This window comes from Nesoenas mayeri (assembly GCF_963082525.1).
Source record: "Nesoenas mayeri genome assembly, chromosome: 4".
NCBI classification, from domain to species: domain Eukaryota; kingdom Metazoa; phylum Chordata; class Aves; order Columbiformes; family Columbidae; genus Nesoenas; species Nesoenas mayeri.
Window position 1 is genome coordinate 76,086,273 of NC_137540.1, and position 17,598 is coordinate 76,103,870.

The 17,598-nt window shown below is 55.6% G+C and overlaps 1 protein-coding gene across 1 annotated transcript; it reads left to right on the forward strand.

Moving 5' to 3' along the window:
• On the forward strand, positions 1-13,845 carry FBXO41 (F-box protein 41; the record flags this gene model as incomplete). The annotated part of the gene is made up of 12 exons (XM_080344343.1): positions 1-722; positions 3,992-4,220; positions 4,518-4,597; positions 5,216-5,526; positions 6,184-6,425; positions 7,234-7,349; positions 7,948-8,100; positions 10,028-10,123; positions 11,093-11,211; positions 11,420-11,578; positions 12,630-12,745; positions 13,783-13,845. 12 exons carry the CDS (start codon positions 1-3, stop codon positions 13,843-13,845), a joined length of 2,406 nt encoding a protein of 801 aa, XP_080200469.1.
• Between the last annotated feature and the right edge of the window lie 3,753 nt (positions 13,846-17,598).

The window sequence follows — 17,598 nt, forward strand, 5'->3', positions numbered from 1 at the left end:
ATGGCCTCGCTGGACCTGCCCTACCGGTGTCCGCGCTGCGGGGAGCACAAGCGTTTCCGCAGCCTCTCCTCGCTGCGGGCACACCTGGAGTACAACCACACCTATGAGACCCTCTATGTCCTCTCCAAGACCAACAGCATCTGCGATGCTGCCGTCTTCCCCTTGGCCGCCGACGGGGCCTTGCTGACGCCGGCTGCCCGGCGGGACTACTTTGAGAGCACCTCCTTCCAAGGCAAGGACCAACGCTTCTCCTGCGACCTCGTCCCTGCCGAGGAGCTGGAGCCAGCCCCGTCCTCCTCCCCCTCGCCCCGTTATGTCCACGAGATCGAGATCCCGCTGACGGAGATCTTCACCCGGGGCAAAGCCGTGACGCCGGCCCCAGCGCCGCCGGCCACGATGGACGCTGCCTATGAGGAAGGTTTGGCCCGCCTGAAGATCCGCGCCTTCGAGAAGCTGGAGGTGGACAAGCGGCTGGAGAAGCTGACGGAGGAGGTGGAGCAGAAGATTGCCTCGCAGGTGGGCCGGCTGCAGATGGAGCTGGACCGCAAGAGCTCAGAGCTGGAGAAGGCCAAGCAGGAGAGTCTGCGGCTCAGCCGGGAGAAGCAGGAGCTGGAGGACCGGGCATCCGAACTGTCCCGCCAAGTGGATGTCAGTGTGGAGATGTTGGCCTCCCTCAAGCAGGACCTGGTGCAGAAGGAGCAGGAGCTCACCCGCAAGCAACAGTGAGTCCTTTGCCCCTTCTCCTGGCTGTAGGGTGGGGGGAATTTGATCCCTGGTGGTGAACCCCAAGAGCCCAACACCATCACCAAACCCTCAGACTAAGTGGTGTGGCAATGCCCATTAGTGTCATCACTCATCAGGTTTTGCATCTTCTCCCAGTGTCCATGTAGACCTGAGCCTCTCCATGTCTGTGACCAAGATGGGTCATGTCATGCCAGACATTGTCCCAAAGCCACCAGTGTCCACAGGATGTAGCCGAGCTGGGGGTGTACATGGTCATCCCGCTGTCCTGCCAAAGAACGTGGTGGTGGCCATATTGCTGCAACCTATCTCCAGTACCAAAGGGTGTCCCCCCAAAACCAGGGCTGGGTCATCCCCTCTGACTCCGCAGCTGAATCATCCAGCCCTATAGGACCTGAGCAATCCCATCAACCTGTCCTGTGGTCATAAACACAAGAGGAACCACCTTGGCCATGCCCAGTTCAGGGTTTTTCTCCCAGAAGGAGGGTGGGTTAGCCCAAGCAGTATGACCTCTGTTTACTGGTGGTACCATGGCATTGTCATCCTCACTTTCATCCCATGTTCCCTGCTCAATACCCCCTTCCCACCCCAGCGCTGCTCCTGAGTTTCCCTCCAGTCGAGCATTGGGTCATTTTGCCCATCGGTGTTGCTCAAGTGAACTAGACCTTGTTCCTCAGGAGTTTCTTAGCAAAGCTGGAGGCCACCATGGGGTCCAGGAAGTCAGTGAGGAGCAGTTTACTGAGGGACAGTCGTGATTGTGCTGTGTTGGGAACACTGGTGGGATTCTTCAAGGACTTGTCTTGATCCCCACCATCATCAGCATGTTCGTTAATGACTTTGGCTCTAAAATAATGATCATGGCTCAGAAACAAGGTTCACAGGATGTGCTGGTGGTGGGCATGGTCCTGGGGTGAGGAGCAGGATGATGCTGGAGCCAGATGAGGACAACACCTCTTGTTTTGGATGCATGTGTGTGACACAGGCAACAGGGAGGGTTGGGAAATGGCCATCAGCTGCCTCGGGGGTGTTGTCCAGGGGCATATTGGGGTGAGTGGTGGCAGGACGATGGCCACCAGAGTGGACAAATCTGGAGCAGGGCCTGGAGACGTAACACAGGGCGGACAGAGGGTGACCAATGGGTCAAACACATCTTGTTCCATCTGTGGTGGAGCCTGGACACCATTACCACCTAAGAACCTGGTTTTATGCCCCAAAACTTCTTCCTGGACTTCCCTTTGCTTAGACAAACCCTCCTGCCCCTTGACTGTCCCCATCAGTCCCCTCCAGCCCGAGTGACAAAATCCCACACCAGGTTGCAGAGAGAGTGTGGGAAGAGCTGATGAAAACACCTTTTATTTTACCTGGATGTGGGGAAATCATCAGAAACCATTTCCATTGACAAAGCCATTTTCAGGTTTCCCCAAGAACCAAACACTTCCCAGGACATTTCCCAGCTCCGAAACACCCTGAGGCCAGTGTGGTTTTTTGCTCCTGAGCTCTGTTTCCTTTGCCGGGGGATATTTTTCCACTCAGTCCATGGGACCAAGAGAGATGCAGGTGATAACCATCAGCATCGCCTTACACCCGCTGCACCAGCACCCATTTGCCTTCCAAATCTCCTGGGGCCTCTCTGGGAACTTTCCCAGATCGTCACTGGGTGGCTCCCAGGCTCACCCTGCACATGGCAGGTTGGGGGGCAGTTAATTGGTAATTAGATGGCAGTTAATAAGTGGCAATGGGAATGATGCTGCTAAGGGCTGCCCTCTTCTTTTCCTTCATGCTCCTGTGCAGATCAGTGCAGTCAGGTGTGCGTGGCTGGGTGTGCAACTGCCTGAACGGAGGTTGTAGCATGGAGGGTGTTGGTCTCTTCTCCCGAGTAGCAAGTGATAGGACAAGAGGAAACGGCTTCAAGTTGCTCCAGGGGAGGTTGAGGTTGGATCTGGGGAACAATTTCTTCCCCAAAGGGCTGTGGGGCATTGGAACAGGCTGCCCAGGGCAGTGCTGGAGTCACCATCCCTGGAGGGCTGGACAGACGGACATGAGGTTCTCAGGACATGGGGCAGTGCCAGGGGTGAGGGAACAGTTTGACTTGATGATCTTGAGGGTTTTTTTCCAACCCAAATGATTCTGTGATTCTATGATTCTATGGTCAGGTGTGCACAGTCGGTTATGTGCGGACAGGTGTGCACAGTCAGGTGTGCACGAGACAGACATGCAGAGCTGTGTTTGTGCATCTACAGGGGCTCAAGGACGCTGAATGAAGGTGTGAGAGCAATTGTGCACACATGTGTGTGTGTGTGTGTGTGTGTGCAGGTGTGGACTGTGCTGGGTGTGTTGAGGTGCACGCCTGCATTTGTGTTTTCATAGTGCTTGTGCACATGAGGGCGGCTCTGTGTGTGTGTTGGGTGCACGATGTCTGTGCATGCGTGTGTGCCCGCCCAGGTGTGCACATGCTGCCTTCAGAGGGCACATGCATTTGCAGGGGCCATGGCCTCTGTGTTTTGGTTGTTGTGTTTTTCATGTTTAGTGCGATGGCCACACGTGTTTTTGGGTTGTGTGTGACGGCTGCATGTGTCTGGGTGTACGTGCCCATGTTTTTGGGAGGCGAATGATGTTGATTTGTGTGTCTGTGCCTTGGAAGATGTGTGTGCAAGACAGGAAGGGCACAGTCATGTCACTGAACCACCACGCCAGGGCTGGCTGCATTTTGGGGATGACATCTCAGCACCTCAGCAGGGTGAACCGTGCCCATCTACAGGCTCCAAGCTCCCCACTGCCTGCTAATTAATGTGTTAATGAGGGAGCCAGGGTCCTGCAACCACTGGGGTTAACGAGGTATAAGGCTGAGCAGGGGTTTAGTGCCTTCAAGGCTTAAGATCTTTAAGTCTGACCTGAACAAGGTGGGTTATCACTGCCATCCTACATCATCCCATGGCATCATCGTCATCCTCCTCCCTCTGCTCCATCGTGCTTAGAGTCCTGACTCCAGCCCTGGGAGTGATGTGCATCCCAGCAAAAGTGCTGGGGATGTTATATCCCCCAAAACCAAGGTGACCACATCCACTCTGCATACCTGGAGCATACCTTGGTCCCTGCTCTGCCTTAAACCACGCCCAGACCCAAACCAGGCTGATGATGGAGTGATCCAGGTCCTTGAGCATCCATGACCCCCCACCCCAGATTGCAGACAGGTGCTTAACAGGGATGGGTGGGGATGGATTGAGGTGTCACCCGTGGTCCCTCCATACAGGGAGGTGCTGCAGATCGACCAGTTCCTGAAGGAGACAGCAGCCCGTGAGGCCAACGCCAAGGTTCGCCTCCAGCACTTCATCGAGGAGCTGCTGGACCGGGCGGACCGGGCCGAGAAGCAGCTCCAGATCATCAGCAGCAGCTGCGGCACCACCCCAAATGGCAGCTTGGGACGCTGTGGCACGCCAGGGGCCAAGGCCACCGGCCGACCGGTACCTCCACGGGCACAGGTACGGGCAACCCAGTGTTTTCAGGTATGCACCCATGTGGCTTTGCTGGTGGCTGCAAAGGTTGAGTGGGGAGGTGTAGTGACCCCCATCTCGTTCCTGTGGGGACATGGGTGATGCTGGGTGGGGGGATCCCAAATTTGTTTCTTGGTGGGTCTGTATTCCCGCGTTCCACTGGGGTATGGCTTCACTGCAAAACGCAGCTGGTGCTGGGTGGGTTATTGGGGTTGTCTCCCTTGACTGCACCAGCCACATTTTGAGTTTCACCACATCGGTTCCTCTTGTATTGTCTCCTTGCAGAGAGATCGGCACCCAGGGCCAGGGGTGGTCGTGCATGGTCCTTACGGTGTGTCCAACCAGCGCTCCTCCTCCAGCACAGGGTGAGTCTCCCCATCAGTTCAGTTTTGGGTCACTCACACCAAGAAAGGCCTTGAGGTGCTGGAGGGAGTGGAGAGAAGGGAATGGAGCTGGTGAGGGGCTGGAGCACAAGTGTGATGGAGCGGCTGAGGGACCTGGGGGGTTCAGCTGGAGAACAGGAGCTGAGGGGAGACCTTCTGATCTCTGAACTGCCTGAAAGGAGCTTGGAGCCAGGGGGGTCGGGCTCTGCTCCCCAGGAACAAGCTCCAGGAGCAGAGGAAACGGCCTCAAGTTGCGCCAGGGGAGGTTGAGGTTGGATCTGGGGACCAATTTCTCCCCCAAAGGGCTGTGGGGCATTGGAACAGGCTGCCCAGGGCAGTGGTGGAGTCACCATCCCTGGAGGGGTTTAAAATACACAGAGATGAGGTTCTCAGGGACATTGGCCAGTGCCAGGGGTGGGGGAACGGTTGGACTCAACAAACTTGCGGGTCTTTTCCAACCAAATGGTTCTATGATTCTATCCGCGCTGTCCATTTGAGATTTTAACGGGATGCTCATTTTGGTGGGTGAGGGGCTGGTGGGACGGGGATGCACACCTGCACACCCCAGTGAGCGCTAGGCTGAGCATCCCCATCCCCCAGAGCCTCGAGCCGGGCGAAAGCCGTGTCGCAGAGCTCGGGCTGCTATGACAGCGACAGCGCAGAGCCGTGTCCCACTGATGACACCGCAGATGGACATCCCTACCCGGCGCGGGACGGCGGCCGGGGCTCGGGGCTGCGCCGACAAGCCATCCAAAACTGGCACCGCCGGCCCTACCGCAACAGCACCGAGGGCGAGGAGGGCGACGTCTCCGACGTGGGGTCCCGCACCACTGAGTCGGAGGCCGAGGGCTGGGAGCCAGAGGGACCTGGATCCGCCGCATCCCGACCTGGTGGCAGCTGCCGGCTGACGGGTGAGACCACAACGGGATCTTCTGGTGTGGTGGGAGGATGGAGAGGATGGAAGGTGGGGGATGGAGACGACTCCTTGGCTCTGAAGGAGCATCCCTTTCCCATCATCCTCCCCAGCTGCTGGTGGCAACTCATTGTGAGGCCCCATCTGGAGTACTGTGCCCAGTTCTGGGCTCTCCAGTTTAAGAAGGACGAGGAGCTACTGTAGAGAGTCCAGTGGTGTGCTAGAAAGGTGCTGAAGGATCTGGAGCATCTTTCTAATGCGAAAAGACTGAGAGAGCTGGGGCTGTTCAGCCTGGAGAAGAGAAGCTGAGAGGGGATCTTATCAATGTTTATAAATATCTCCATGGTGGGTGTCAGAGGATGGACCAGACTCTGTTCAGTGGTGCCCAACACCAGGGTGAGGGGCAACGGGCACAGACTGAAACACAGGAGGTTCCATCTGAATATGAGGAGAAACTTCTTTCCTGTGAGGTGCCAGAGCCTGGCCCAGGCTGCCCAGAGAGGCTGTGGAGTCTCCTTCTCTGAGACATTCAAACCCGCCTGGACACGACCCTGTGTGATCTGCTCTGGTGACCCTGTGTGAGCAGGTGGGTTGGACTGGATGATCTCCAGAGGTCCCTTCAACCCCAACCAGTCTGTTATTCTGTGTCTCACAGCCAGGACCGAGGGGCCAGGGGGCAAGGTGGGCCGACTGGAGAGGGGCAGCCCAGGCCACTCCAGCGAGGTGATCAGCCCCGAGATCCTCAAGATGCGAGCGGCTCTTTTCTGCATCTTCACCTACCTGGACACCAAGACGCTGCTCCGGGCGGCCGAGGTGTGCAAGGACTGGAAGTTTGTGGCCCGGCACCCAGCCGTGTGGACCCGGGTGCTGCTGGAGAACGCCAGGGTGTCCTCCAAGGTACCGGGGATGGGGATGGAACTGCCCGGGGTGAGATCTCTTTTACAGAAAAATGAAGCCACGCAAGCATCTCGCTTGCGTTGATTGTCAGCCAATATGGTCATGGGTGCACGCAGATGTGTGCTTGCACCAGCGGCTGGATGTGTTGCAAGTTCATGTTATTCAGGCTGAGAGTGTTGGGGCATTCAGCCTGGAGAAGAGAAGGCTCGAGGGAGACCTTATTATGGCCTTTCTGGACTTCAAAGGAGCTGATAAGAAAGATGGGGACAGACTTTTCAGCAGGGCCTGTTGCAACAGAACAAGGGGTGATGGTTTTAAACTAAGGGAGGGAGATTCAGGCTGGACATGAGGAAGAAATGTTTTGCAGTGAGGGTGGTGAGAGCCTGGCCCAGGTACCCAGAGAGGTGGTGGATGAACCATCCCTGGAGACATCCCAGGCCAGGCTGGACGGGGCTCTGAGCACCCTGAGCTGGTGAAGATGTCCCTGCTCATGGCAGGGGGGGCACTGGATGGGCTTTGAAGGTCCCTTCCAACCCAAACTATTGTATTGTATTCTGTTCTATTCACACGTGTGTGCCTGTGGGTATGGGTTCACATGTGCACTTGTTTTCACTTGTTTTTGTGGTCACACCCATGATTTTGTTGCACGTGATCTTGTGTAACCTTGCACGTGCATTTTCACATATTTACGGTGTGTGTGCATGCAGAAACGCCTCTGTGTGTGTGTGCGTCCAAGACAGCCAATGATGGGGGGCATGGGGCATGCCGAGAACTTCCTCCTTGGTGACAGCCACCTCTGTTCCCCCAGTTCCTGGCCATGCTGTCTCAGTGGTGCACCCAGATGCACTCCCTCACTCTCCAAAACCTCAAGCCACGCCAGCGGGGGAAGAAGGAGAGCAAGGAGGACTACATGAAGAGCACACGGTGAGTCCTCACATCCTGGGCACCCTCCTCCCACAGCCAGAGCCGCTGGTCCTCAGGGATTATGATGCTCCATGAGTCCCTATGTCCCATTCATAGGGACAGACATTCAATGCACACCAGCTCCTGCTGTGGGTTTTGGGCATCCTGGAGCCACAGTTCCCCATGGGACATCCCCCTGGGAGACCTTCTGATCTCTGAACTGCCTGAAAGGAGCTTGGAGCCAGCGGGGTCGGGCTCTGCTCCCCAGGAACAAGCGCCAGGAGCAGAGGAAACGGCCTCAAGTTGCGCCAGGGGAGGTTGAGGTTGGATCTGGGGAACAATTTCTTCCCCAAAGGGCTGTGGGGCATTGGAACAGGCTGCCCAGGGCAGTGCTGGAGTCACCATCCCTGGAGGGTTGGACAGACGGACATGAGGTTCTCAGGACATGGGGCAGTGCCAGGGTTGAGTGAACAGTTGGACTCAGTGATCTTGAGGGTCTTTTCCAACCAAAACAATTCCATGATTCTATGATACGTCACCCTCTTGGGGTGGCCCTTGGGTGGCCATGGGGTGTGTGGGATCACGTCCCCATGCCTGACTCTGCCTCCATCCTTGGCAGGGGCTGCCTGGAAGCCGGGCTGGAGTCCTTGCTGAAGGCGACAGGCAGCAACCTGCTCATCCTCCGCATCTCGCACTGCCCCAACGTGCTGACGGACCGCTCGCTCTGGCTGGCCAGCTGCTACTGCCGGGCCCTGCAGGCTGTCACCTACCGGTAAGGTTGACCACCAGCATCCCCGCTCTTGCCCATGGGGGACCATGTGGTTCCCTGGCTGGGAGAAGGCTCGGAAGGTCCATGGGATGTACTGGGACTCCTCTGATGCCCATCCCCATTCCCTGTTAGAACATAGCCTATTTGGCCAGAAGTGAAGGACCCACCTTCCCATGTCGCCAGCCCAGCAGCAGCCCAAATGTCCCCAGTGCAAGCTGTCCTTGCAATTCTCATCATCTTCTGGTGTGTTCCCATGCAGATGTTTCCCTTCCAGCTCCGTTCCCACCATCCTGTCACCAATCTCACCCCAGCTGAAGGTGTGACCAGGGTCTTGGTAATGAGATGCTGCTTTATGTTAGAGAAGGGTGAAGATGAGGTGCACCAACACCAGGGCTCAGTGAGGTCCCACCTGACTGTCACCCCTTAATGAAGGCTCCTAATGGGGAGCGAAGACCTCGTGGTCTCTCTGTCCTGGGAGAGAAGAATGGCTCTGATTGCTAAGACCCAACTTGGAGACCTTGCCCAAGAGCAAGAACACAAGACCCATAATGGTGTAAGTCCTGGAGGTCCTGAAGAAGATCACTGACTGCTCCTTGGCCTTGGCCATCTCCTGAGGAGTCTCTGCCTCTCATGGAGACAGGATTTAGCTTTCCTAAGTTCTCAAGGAAGATGATCCTTGCTCCACTGTGCCCTGCAATGACCACTTCATCTTCTGCATCCATTCCACCTGCAGCCCACGGGTGTCCTCATCCAGCCCAGGATGGAGAATCCTTCAGGCGGGAAAGCACACCCAGCCAGCTCCTCCGTGTTACACCAAGCTGGGTTTAACCCAAATACTCCTCCATCGGCCCTTCCAAGGGCATTAGAGCAAGCCCAAGAGCTCCTGGCATGTTGGCAACCTGTGACTCTGACTCATGCTCTAATCAACCCGCCACACTCTCAAGGGGCTTTTGGCAGGCATCTTCAGTGGAGATGTGTGAAATGCTCAGGATAACACCCATAATTTATTTTTAGGCTTGCCTGAAATTTCAAAGTAGGTCATTTAGAGTTAGGAAGTGCAGCCTCAGTCTTTGAGAGGGAGCCTGGCACGGTGAAGCAGCCAGGGGCCTCTATCTGGGCTGGTGGCATCAGAACGATGCTCTCTGACATCTCTCCTCCGTTGACTCAGTGCAGGGAGCCGATGGCATCCGCGGAAGCTCCTCGTGGCTGGTGGCACAGAAGCTGGGTGACAGGCAGTGTGGCTGCGCCCGGTCAGTGCCATAAACCTACGTCTCCGCTACATCCCTGCACGAATCCAGCAGCATCCCATGAGGTCTGTTGTGATACCTCCATTGTGTTTGCCCCCAGCAAACCTCTGCAGTGACATTTGGCCAACAGTCACCTACAGATGTGGTAGCGCAACCGTGGAGCTGGTACGGAGGCCATGGAGCAGCCAGTCCCCTTGGCTGGAGGTTACCACCCGTCAGCTGAACCATCTTTACCACCTCCTGGCACCTTCCCCATCCAGGCTGGGCAGATGGCAAGTGAAACCACCCCAATGGGATCTTCAGAGACATTGTATTTGCTCTGCAAGGGTACCTCTCCTGGCAGTCTCAGTTCAATCACTTGCCACCTTTGCATCTGGAAGACTTCTTGCCTTCACCTTCAACCTCACCTTCACCCACTAACCTCACCTTCGGCCTTACCTTAAACCTCACCTTCTTCCATTTTTCTTGACGTTGCACATCCGTAGGCACAATTCCAGACAGAAATACCTTCAGCCTTCCTGCATGGGTTGGTGGTGGGACTGTCTGGTTCGTGGGTTACAAATAATGACCAGATTTGTACCTCCAAGGGCAGAGAGATGTAGCAGCATGGAGGCTGCAGACACAGCCTTCAAGGTGTCACCACTGCCAGTGGGGGCCACCATGTGTCCCCTGTGTCGTTTCAGGAGCTCTACAGACCCTGTGGGTCATGAAGTCATCTGGGCCCTTGGAGCAGGTTGCAGGGACATCATCTCTCTCCAGGTCGCACCTCTGCATCCGTGGTAAGAGTCATGCTAGGAGGAGACCAGGCTGAGTGAGGGGCACCACCGGGATAGAAAGAAATTGGGTACCAGATCTCAATTTGCTTGGGGAGGTGGTCCTTGTGGGATGAGCAGCAATTCTGGAGGCCAGTTTAGGGGACCAGAAGCTCAGCCCCATCCCTCCCTGTGAAGACTGGGAGCTGTTGGGTGTAGGCACCTCCCTGCTGAGCTGGGAAGGTTTCCTGGGAGATTGCTGACACCAGAGATGAAAGAGGAGCTGTGATGGGTCTGGTAGATGATGCTGAACATCAAACGCTTGTCTGAGCTCCTTGATGTTCATACAACAGCAGCCCTGAAGGGCCTGGATGTTTTTAAAAAGGTGTTGAGTCACTGCACAGGGAGACGACTGCAGTTGGTCTTGCTTTGGAAAAGCATTTTGGGGGTGTGGAGATGCTGGTGGGTCCTCACCCCATAGCATCTGGGTGCTCAGGAGCCCATGGCTCACAGAGAAGGTCACTCAGCTCCTCTGGTCCATGCCATGGTGCTGCCTCCTGGGCATTTTTTCTTGTCATGCGAGGTTTGTTGTGATGTCGTGTCCCCGATCAGCCTGGACTGAGGTGTACAGAGGGATGTTTCCAAGCAGAAGTTGGCTGTCAAGTCCCCGATGGCTTGTTTCTTCCCTGGGGGAAACGCCACATGGCATTTTGGCTTCTCCACTACTGATTTGACCTCTGGCAGCGACAGAATTCAGGGACTGGTTCAGATCCCCAGAGGAGAGTGCATGAACCTGCCCTGTCCTGGTTGCAACACAACCATGGGTGGCTGATCAGATGGAGACATCTGCTCTGGAGACACCTCCTTCCAACGTGGTGACCCCGTGTTGGTGGGGTGGAAGAGGTCCCATTCCCAACACCGCTTGTGAGAACATTCATGGTGAGGGCTGACCTTTTCTACCAGCCTTCCCCAGCTCTTTCTTCTTCATCTCCCCAGCCAGCAGCCGACACGTTTCAGCAACCGCTGCCTTCAGATGATCGGCCGGTGCTGGCCCCACCTGCGGGCACTGGGCATCGGAGGGGCCGGCTGCGGTGTCCAGGGACTGGCGTCCTTAGGTAAGCAGCTCTTCTGTGATGGGACAAGGAGAAGGGGACCTTGCTGGAGACAAGGTATCTCCTCTGGGAGATGGCCCACGGGGATTGCAATGGAGAAGACCACACCAAAGACCACCCTGTCGCTCCTTGCTGCCACCCATCCCTTCTACTACCCCATTCCCGTTGGTTGTCCTGTGGAGCACTGATGGTGGATGCTCTGTCCTTCTAGCCCGGAACTGCATGCGGCTTCAGGTTCTGGAGCTGGACCACGTGGCAGAGATTAACCAGGAGGTTGCAGCAGAGATGTGTCGAGAAGGGTTGAAGGGGCTGGAGATGCTGGTGCTGACCTCCACACCAGTCACCCCCAAAGCCTTGCTGCACTTCAACAGTGAGTAGTAATGCCAGGGGGGTACATAGCATTATCAATTGACCCAAAGGCTACCAGATATCCAGACCCATGAACCAGACTGCCTTCCAGCCCCACTGCCAGCAACTGAAGGTGCTGTGACCTCCATGGTAGAAGGTTTCTAAGACCTTGAGGTACTGGAGCGAGTTGAGAGAAAGGAACGGAGGTGGTGAGGGGCTGGAGCACAAGTGTGATGGAGCGGCTGAGGGACCTGGGGGTTCAGCTGGAGAACAGGAGCTGAGGGGAGACCTTCTGATCTCTGAACTGCCTGAAAGGAGCTTGGAGCCAGGGGGGTCGGGCTCTGCTCCCCAGGAACAAGCGCCAGGAGCAGAGGAAACGGCCTCAAGTTGCGCCAGGGGAGGGTGAGGTTGGATCTGGGGACCAATTTCTTCCCCAAAGGGCTGTGGGGCATTGGAACAGGCTGCCCAGGGCAGTGCTGGAGTCACCATCCCTGGAGGGCTGGACAGACGGACATGAGGTTCTCAGGACATGGGGCAGTGCCAGGGGTGGGGGAATGGTTGGACTCCATGATGTTGAGAGTCTTTTCCAACCAAATGATTCTATCATTACAAGAGAGGATCCAACAGCTCCCTGCCAAGCATGGGTTAAGAAGAGCTGATCTTGCCTTGGGCCATAGGGAGGATGGAGACACTCCCTCCATGCTCCCCTTAGTGTGATGGAGGCCTCAGTATCTGTGGCACACATGAGATTCACACTGGTGTATCTGAGGTTGGAGTCACACCATTTCCTGAAGCCATTTGCCAAGACAGGAGCTTCAGGAGGGAAAGAGGCCTGCAGAGGGTGGGAGGTCCTGTGTAAGGTGCCATTCCTGGTGGTCATACCACCCATAGACCACTGTTTTCCCTACAGCACTCTTGGTCACCATGACTGGGTCGCCTCTACTTCAGGGTGAGGTTTCCCCAGGTGCATAAGGCTTTGAGGAGCACTGGGTGGCTTTTAAGGTCCATCCCGGCTATGGCAAGGCTGCCTCCACACCAGGTATGGCAAGGCCAGGTGGTATCTCTGCCCCCAGGTGTGTGCCGGAACCTGAAGTCCATCGTCGTGCAGGTGGGCATTGTGGACTACTTCAAGGAGCCCCACAGCCCTGAAGCCAAGAAGATGTTTGAAGAAATGGTGAACAAACTCCAGGTAAAGGATGCCGTTCCCAGGTCACGTGTGTCACCAGTCTCGCGTCCCCATGGGGTCTGAGGACAAATTCTTTCCCACTGCTGAAGTTTCTCAGTAGAGAACATTTTAGGTCACTTGGGACATCCTGAAGGCTCAGGCTCCTTCAGACACACATGCCCCAAGGCTGAAACAAGATCTAAGGTGCTGTGATTCCTTCCCATGGCTTTAATGAGGACTTCTCCTCTGTGGGCTTTTCCCCAGGGACAGAAAGGGGCTGTTGCATCCCTCACAGGGCAACTTATTTGCCAGACTCTGTGAAGTGATTTAAAATCCACACGTGAAACAGGGTTATTAATAATTTTAGTTATGCTGAGTTTCAGCTTGTGATGTTCAACAGGGCTTGGGCTGTCCTTGATCTGGTCAGAGTCTCCAAGGCAAACATCTCCATCCATGTCCAAGGGGAAAAAACAGGTGTTTCTGTTTCACTTCATCCTCCAGTTGACTTCATCCCACAGCAGGCTGGGCTCCTATGGGGACATGAGTCAAAACTCCCATGAGATGCAAAGCAGGACTTGGGGATGGAGGCCCACCAGTGGGCTCATGTGATTCCTGCTCCACCACCAAGCCCTGGCATGGGAAAAACAGTGGGGAACGAGACAGACCCACATCCACCCCAAGCTGGGGTCACCTTCAGAGAAGAACCACTTTGGAAGGACTTTCCTTGTGTGGGTGCACACCTCCGTGCCATGAAAATCCCACTCGTCCCACGTGTTGATGTCTTCTACCCCAAACTACCATCTGTCCTTTGGAAATTGTGGGTTTAGCTAAACAGAACCCAAATCCAGATCTAGCTTCAAGGGCATGGGATTAAGAGGCATTGAGCCACTCCTACAAGGAGGTCAAATCCCTGTGGGATGCAGTGGTGGGGATGGGACCAGAGTGGATCTCTTCCCATGGTGGGCATTGGAGATGTCCTGTCCTCTCCTCTCTCTTGCTCAACCTACGGAGCAGCAAGACTGCGAGTCCTGCACTGACCACACTCTCTGCTCCTCTTCCAGGCCCTGAGGAAGAGACCCGGCTTCTCCAAGATTTTACACATCAAAGTGGAAGGAAGCTGTTAGACCTTCAGGGAACCACAAAGCACATTCCCTCCTCGGCCCGGCGGAGCCAAAGGTCCCCACGAAACCAAACCCACCATCCGCCGCTCATCCTTTGCTGGACCTGGAGCACGGAGACGCTGGCCCATGCACAAAATAACCCAACAAACTCTTGCAGGCCTTAGTGACTTGTGGCCAGCACTTGTCCCCAGGGCCAGCTCGTGGGCGAGAAGGTGCTACTTAAGGAAATTTTTCAGCTGCCCAAAGAGGCAGATCAACCTCTTTCTGAAGGTGGCTTCAGACCTCCCCATGGCTGCTCATTGCCAAGGATCCTTGTTTGGGGAATGTCTTTTTTTCTTCAAAAATCTCTTTCTGGAGGGTTTTTTGGCCGTTTGATGGTGTTGGAGATGAGGGTGGCTCAGCCCGTCTCTGTGGGCTCTTTGTAGAGTGCTGGGCTCAGCATCGTTGCATCATGGCTGGACCATCCTCATCCTCTCCATGAGCTGGTGAAGGTGGGGTGGGAAGGGGCCGTTCCTCCAGAAGAAATGAGGCCCCACATTCCTGCAGGGTTTCTGCTCATTTTCATTCCATTTGTTGAACAGAGGGGCACCCAAACCTGGGTAAATACCACCCAGAAACCAGCGGCAACCACGGCACAGGGTGGCCGAGCTGCATCTCGGGAGCTGTAGGAGCCAGAGGACACCAGGAGGGATGGTCGCTCTTCCAGAGGTTTCCAGCCTCACCTCCTCTCCACCCAAACCTTCCTGCCAAGGCAATAAACCACCTCCAAAATCCTCGTCCACCAGGAAACACGGCTCATGCTTCTGTCCCCACCAACATCCACCACCCACTCCGGAGCGAATTGTCCCATGTGGAGAGAGGGACTGGCATGGGACACACACGTTTGCCATCTCATTGCCTTCCCGAGCAGCCTGAAGGAGAAACCTTGGCCAAATTGTCCTAAAATCCAAAGCTGCTGGTGAAAGCACCAACCCAACTGCCCTGGTAGATCCCTTATCTATGGCCATGGTTTTGGGGTTTTTTTTAATTCTGCTTTTTTCTTCTGGCTGCGAGGACATCGTCCCCCCCAAATATATATATATATATATATATGTATATATATATGTATATTTCCCAAAGGAAAAGGCTTTTGAAAGGCATCCAGCGGGGTCAGGTGTGTCCACCCTCCATCACAGGGAGAAGGTGCAGGAGGTGACACCAGCAGGGCCACCCGTCACAGCACTGCCAGCAGCAGGGACCCCCTGCCACCCTGCACCCCAACCAGCCACGCTTGGACCTGAGATGCTGAGCTGCGAGGAGCTGACTGCGAAAAGCAGACGTTGGAGGTTTGTCCTCTTCTTTGGACCATCATTGGAGGTTTTGGGGTCTCCTGGCCAGCGTGGCTGTGAGGAGACAACCCTTCCCAGGGCATCTCCCCTTCCTCCAGCCCCACCGATGTGATGGGCTGTCATGGTGCATCCCCCTGGGCTGCAGACCCGGTACCACCTTCCTCATCCATGTCATGGGAGCTGCAGATCTCAGCCACGAACCTCAATAGAGAACAACACCTGTTCCAAGTCACTGAAACTGGTGATGGGCTGGAGGCAGCTCCTGGGTCTCCAACCCCAGAAAGCGCCTCAGGAGACCATTTCATCCACCCCTCGACCTCTCTACGCTGTCTTCTCCAAAACAGGGTAGGTGTTTTTGGCCATAACCCTCCGTTTGAAGCACCTCCGTTCCCCCACTGACTGCAGCTTTCCAGGGGAAGGCTGTTCCTTGTATGCACAAAATGTGGGAGCCCCAAAAAGAACATCTGCGAGAAACTACGGCGTCCCACCATGTCCCCATGGGCAGTACTGGATGAGCTCCCTGGCATCGGGGATGAGCTCCACCACGGATTTACCTCCATCCCAGGGAGGCTGGGACACAATCCAGGGGCAAGAGGAGCAAGGGATGCCCCAACCAGCAAAAAAGCCACCCAGCAAAGCTAAAACCTCCCCCAGGGACCACCTGGCCACCATCCCATGAGCATGGTCCCAGTGGAGATGTCACCATTCGAAACAGCGCAGAGACTTGTGATATTCCCTTAAAAAGAAAGTAAGTATTTATTTCTATAAAGAAGAAAAAAAAAGATTTTAAAGGAAAATTATATACTCAGCATGTTTATACACTCTATGCTTAAAGACTATCGTGCTGGAGAGTCGTGTCTGAAGACTGAGGGTGGCTGCTCTGGGTTTGCTGCGTGTCCATGCCTGGACCATCGCTTGGATGCTCCGGGTCATGGGGAGGCAAGGACAGGGTGATGGGAAGCAGGGGAGATGGTGAGGACTCTTGAAGAAACCTCCTGTGCCCACCAGTGAGGCTGGGGAGGCTGCTGATGCCATTGGTGGTCAAGTCTGCTGGTGGCCACCAATGGCCATGTCTGCTGATGCCATCCATGGCCAAGTCTGCTGGTGGCCACCAATGGCCAAGTCTGCTGGTGGCCATCCATGGCAAAGTCTGCTGGTGGCCACCAATGGCCGTGCCTGCTGACGCCATCCATGGCCAAGTCTGCTAGTGGCCATCAATGGCCGTGCCTGCTGACGCCATCCATGGCCAAGTCTGCTGGTGGCCACCAATGGCCGTGTCTGCTGGTGGTCACCAATGGCTGTGTCTGCTGGTGGCCATCCACGGCCAAGTCTGCTGGTGGCCACCAATGACCGTGTCTGCTAGTGGTCACCAATGGCCAAGTCTGCTGGTGGCCATCCATGGCCAAGTCTGCTGGTGGCCACCAATGACCGTGTCTGCTAGTGGTCACCAATGGCCAAGTCTGCTGGTGGCCACCAATGGCCGTGTCTGCTGGTGGCCACCAATGGCCATATCTGCTGGTGGCCGCAGCACCGTGGATTGTGGGTGGGTGCGTGATGTCCCCGTCCCCCCGCTACCACAAGCGTTTTGTACGTCACGGCAGGACAACCTCACCTGAATCGGTTGCTTTGAAGTGTCACTGAGACCAGACCAAATCACCCACCTGCCCTTGGGCCATTCCCAAAAAGTCCAAGTTCTGACTTAGCAAAGCCACGTTTTTACAAAAATCCTGCGGTGACACAAGACCTTGAGCAGGTTCAAGGATTAGAAGATGGAAAGTGGGGTTTTTTTTCCCCATTTTTCCCAGGCTTGGATGGGTCCCTTCCTCCTCCTCCTTGCCTGGGGATGAAGGCGGCCTGCATTGTGACAAAGGCTTGGTGATGAGAGCCCTGCATCTCCTTGGCCCTCCTGGTGGCTCCTAATTGCCCAGGTTGTTAATGGCAACGAGCTAATTAACGGCTCCATGTTTCCTCCTCGGAAATGTCATATTGATGGTTTCCCTGCTGCTCTCCCTCCCCCACAAACCCCCATCCCAACAGGATGCTCGGGCAACGCTGCCCGTGGCCATAGGATTCACCGCGTCAGTCATGGAGTTTCAACTCCATTTCTTCTTGAAATGGTGGAGATGCACAGAAGCACCAAATCCTCCGAGAAAGCCTTGAAATCATGCCGTGAATTGAGGTGCCGGTGGGGAAGGGATCACCGCAGCGGGAGTTCAACCCCATACGAGACCCTAGAGAAGCCCCAAGAGGGACTTTGCGATGACAATCGCCAACAAAAGCCAGGGCACAAGGACCCGACCCAGGGCGAGCATCAGCGATGAGCAACTTCCATAGAATCACAGAATCATTTTGGTTGGAAAAGACCCTCAAGATCATCAAATCCAACCATTCCCCCAGCCCTGGAACTGCCCCATGTCCTGAGAACCTC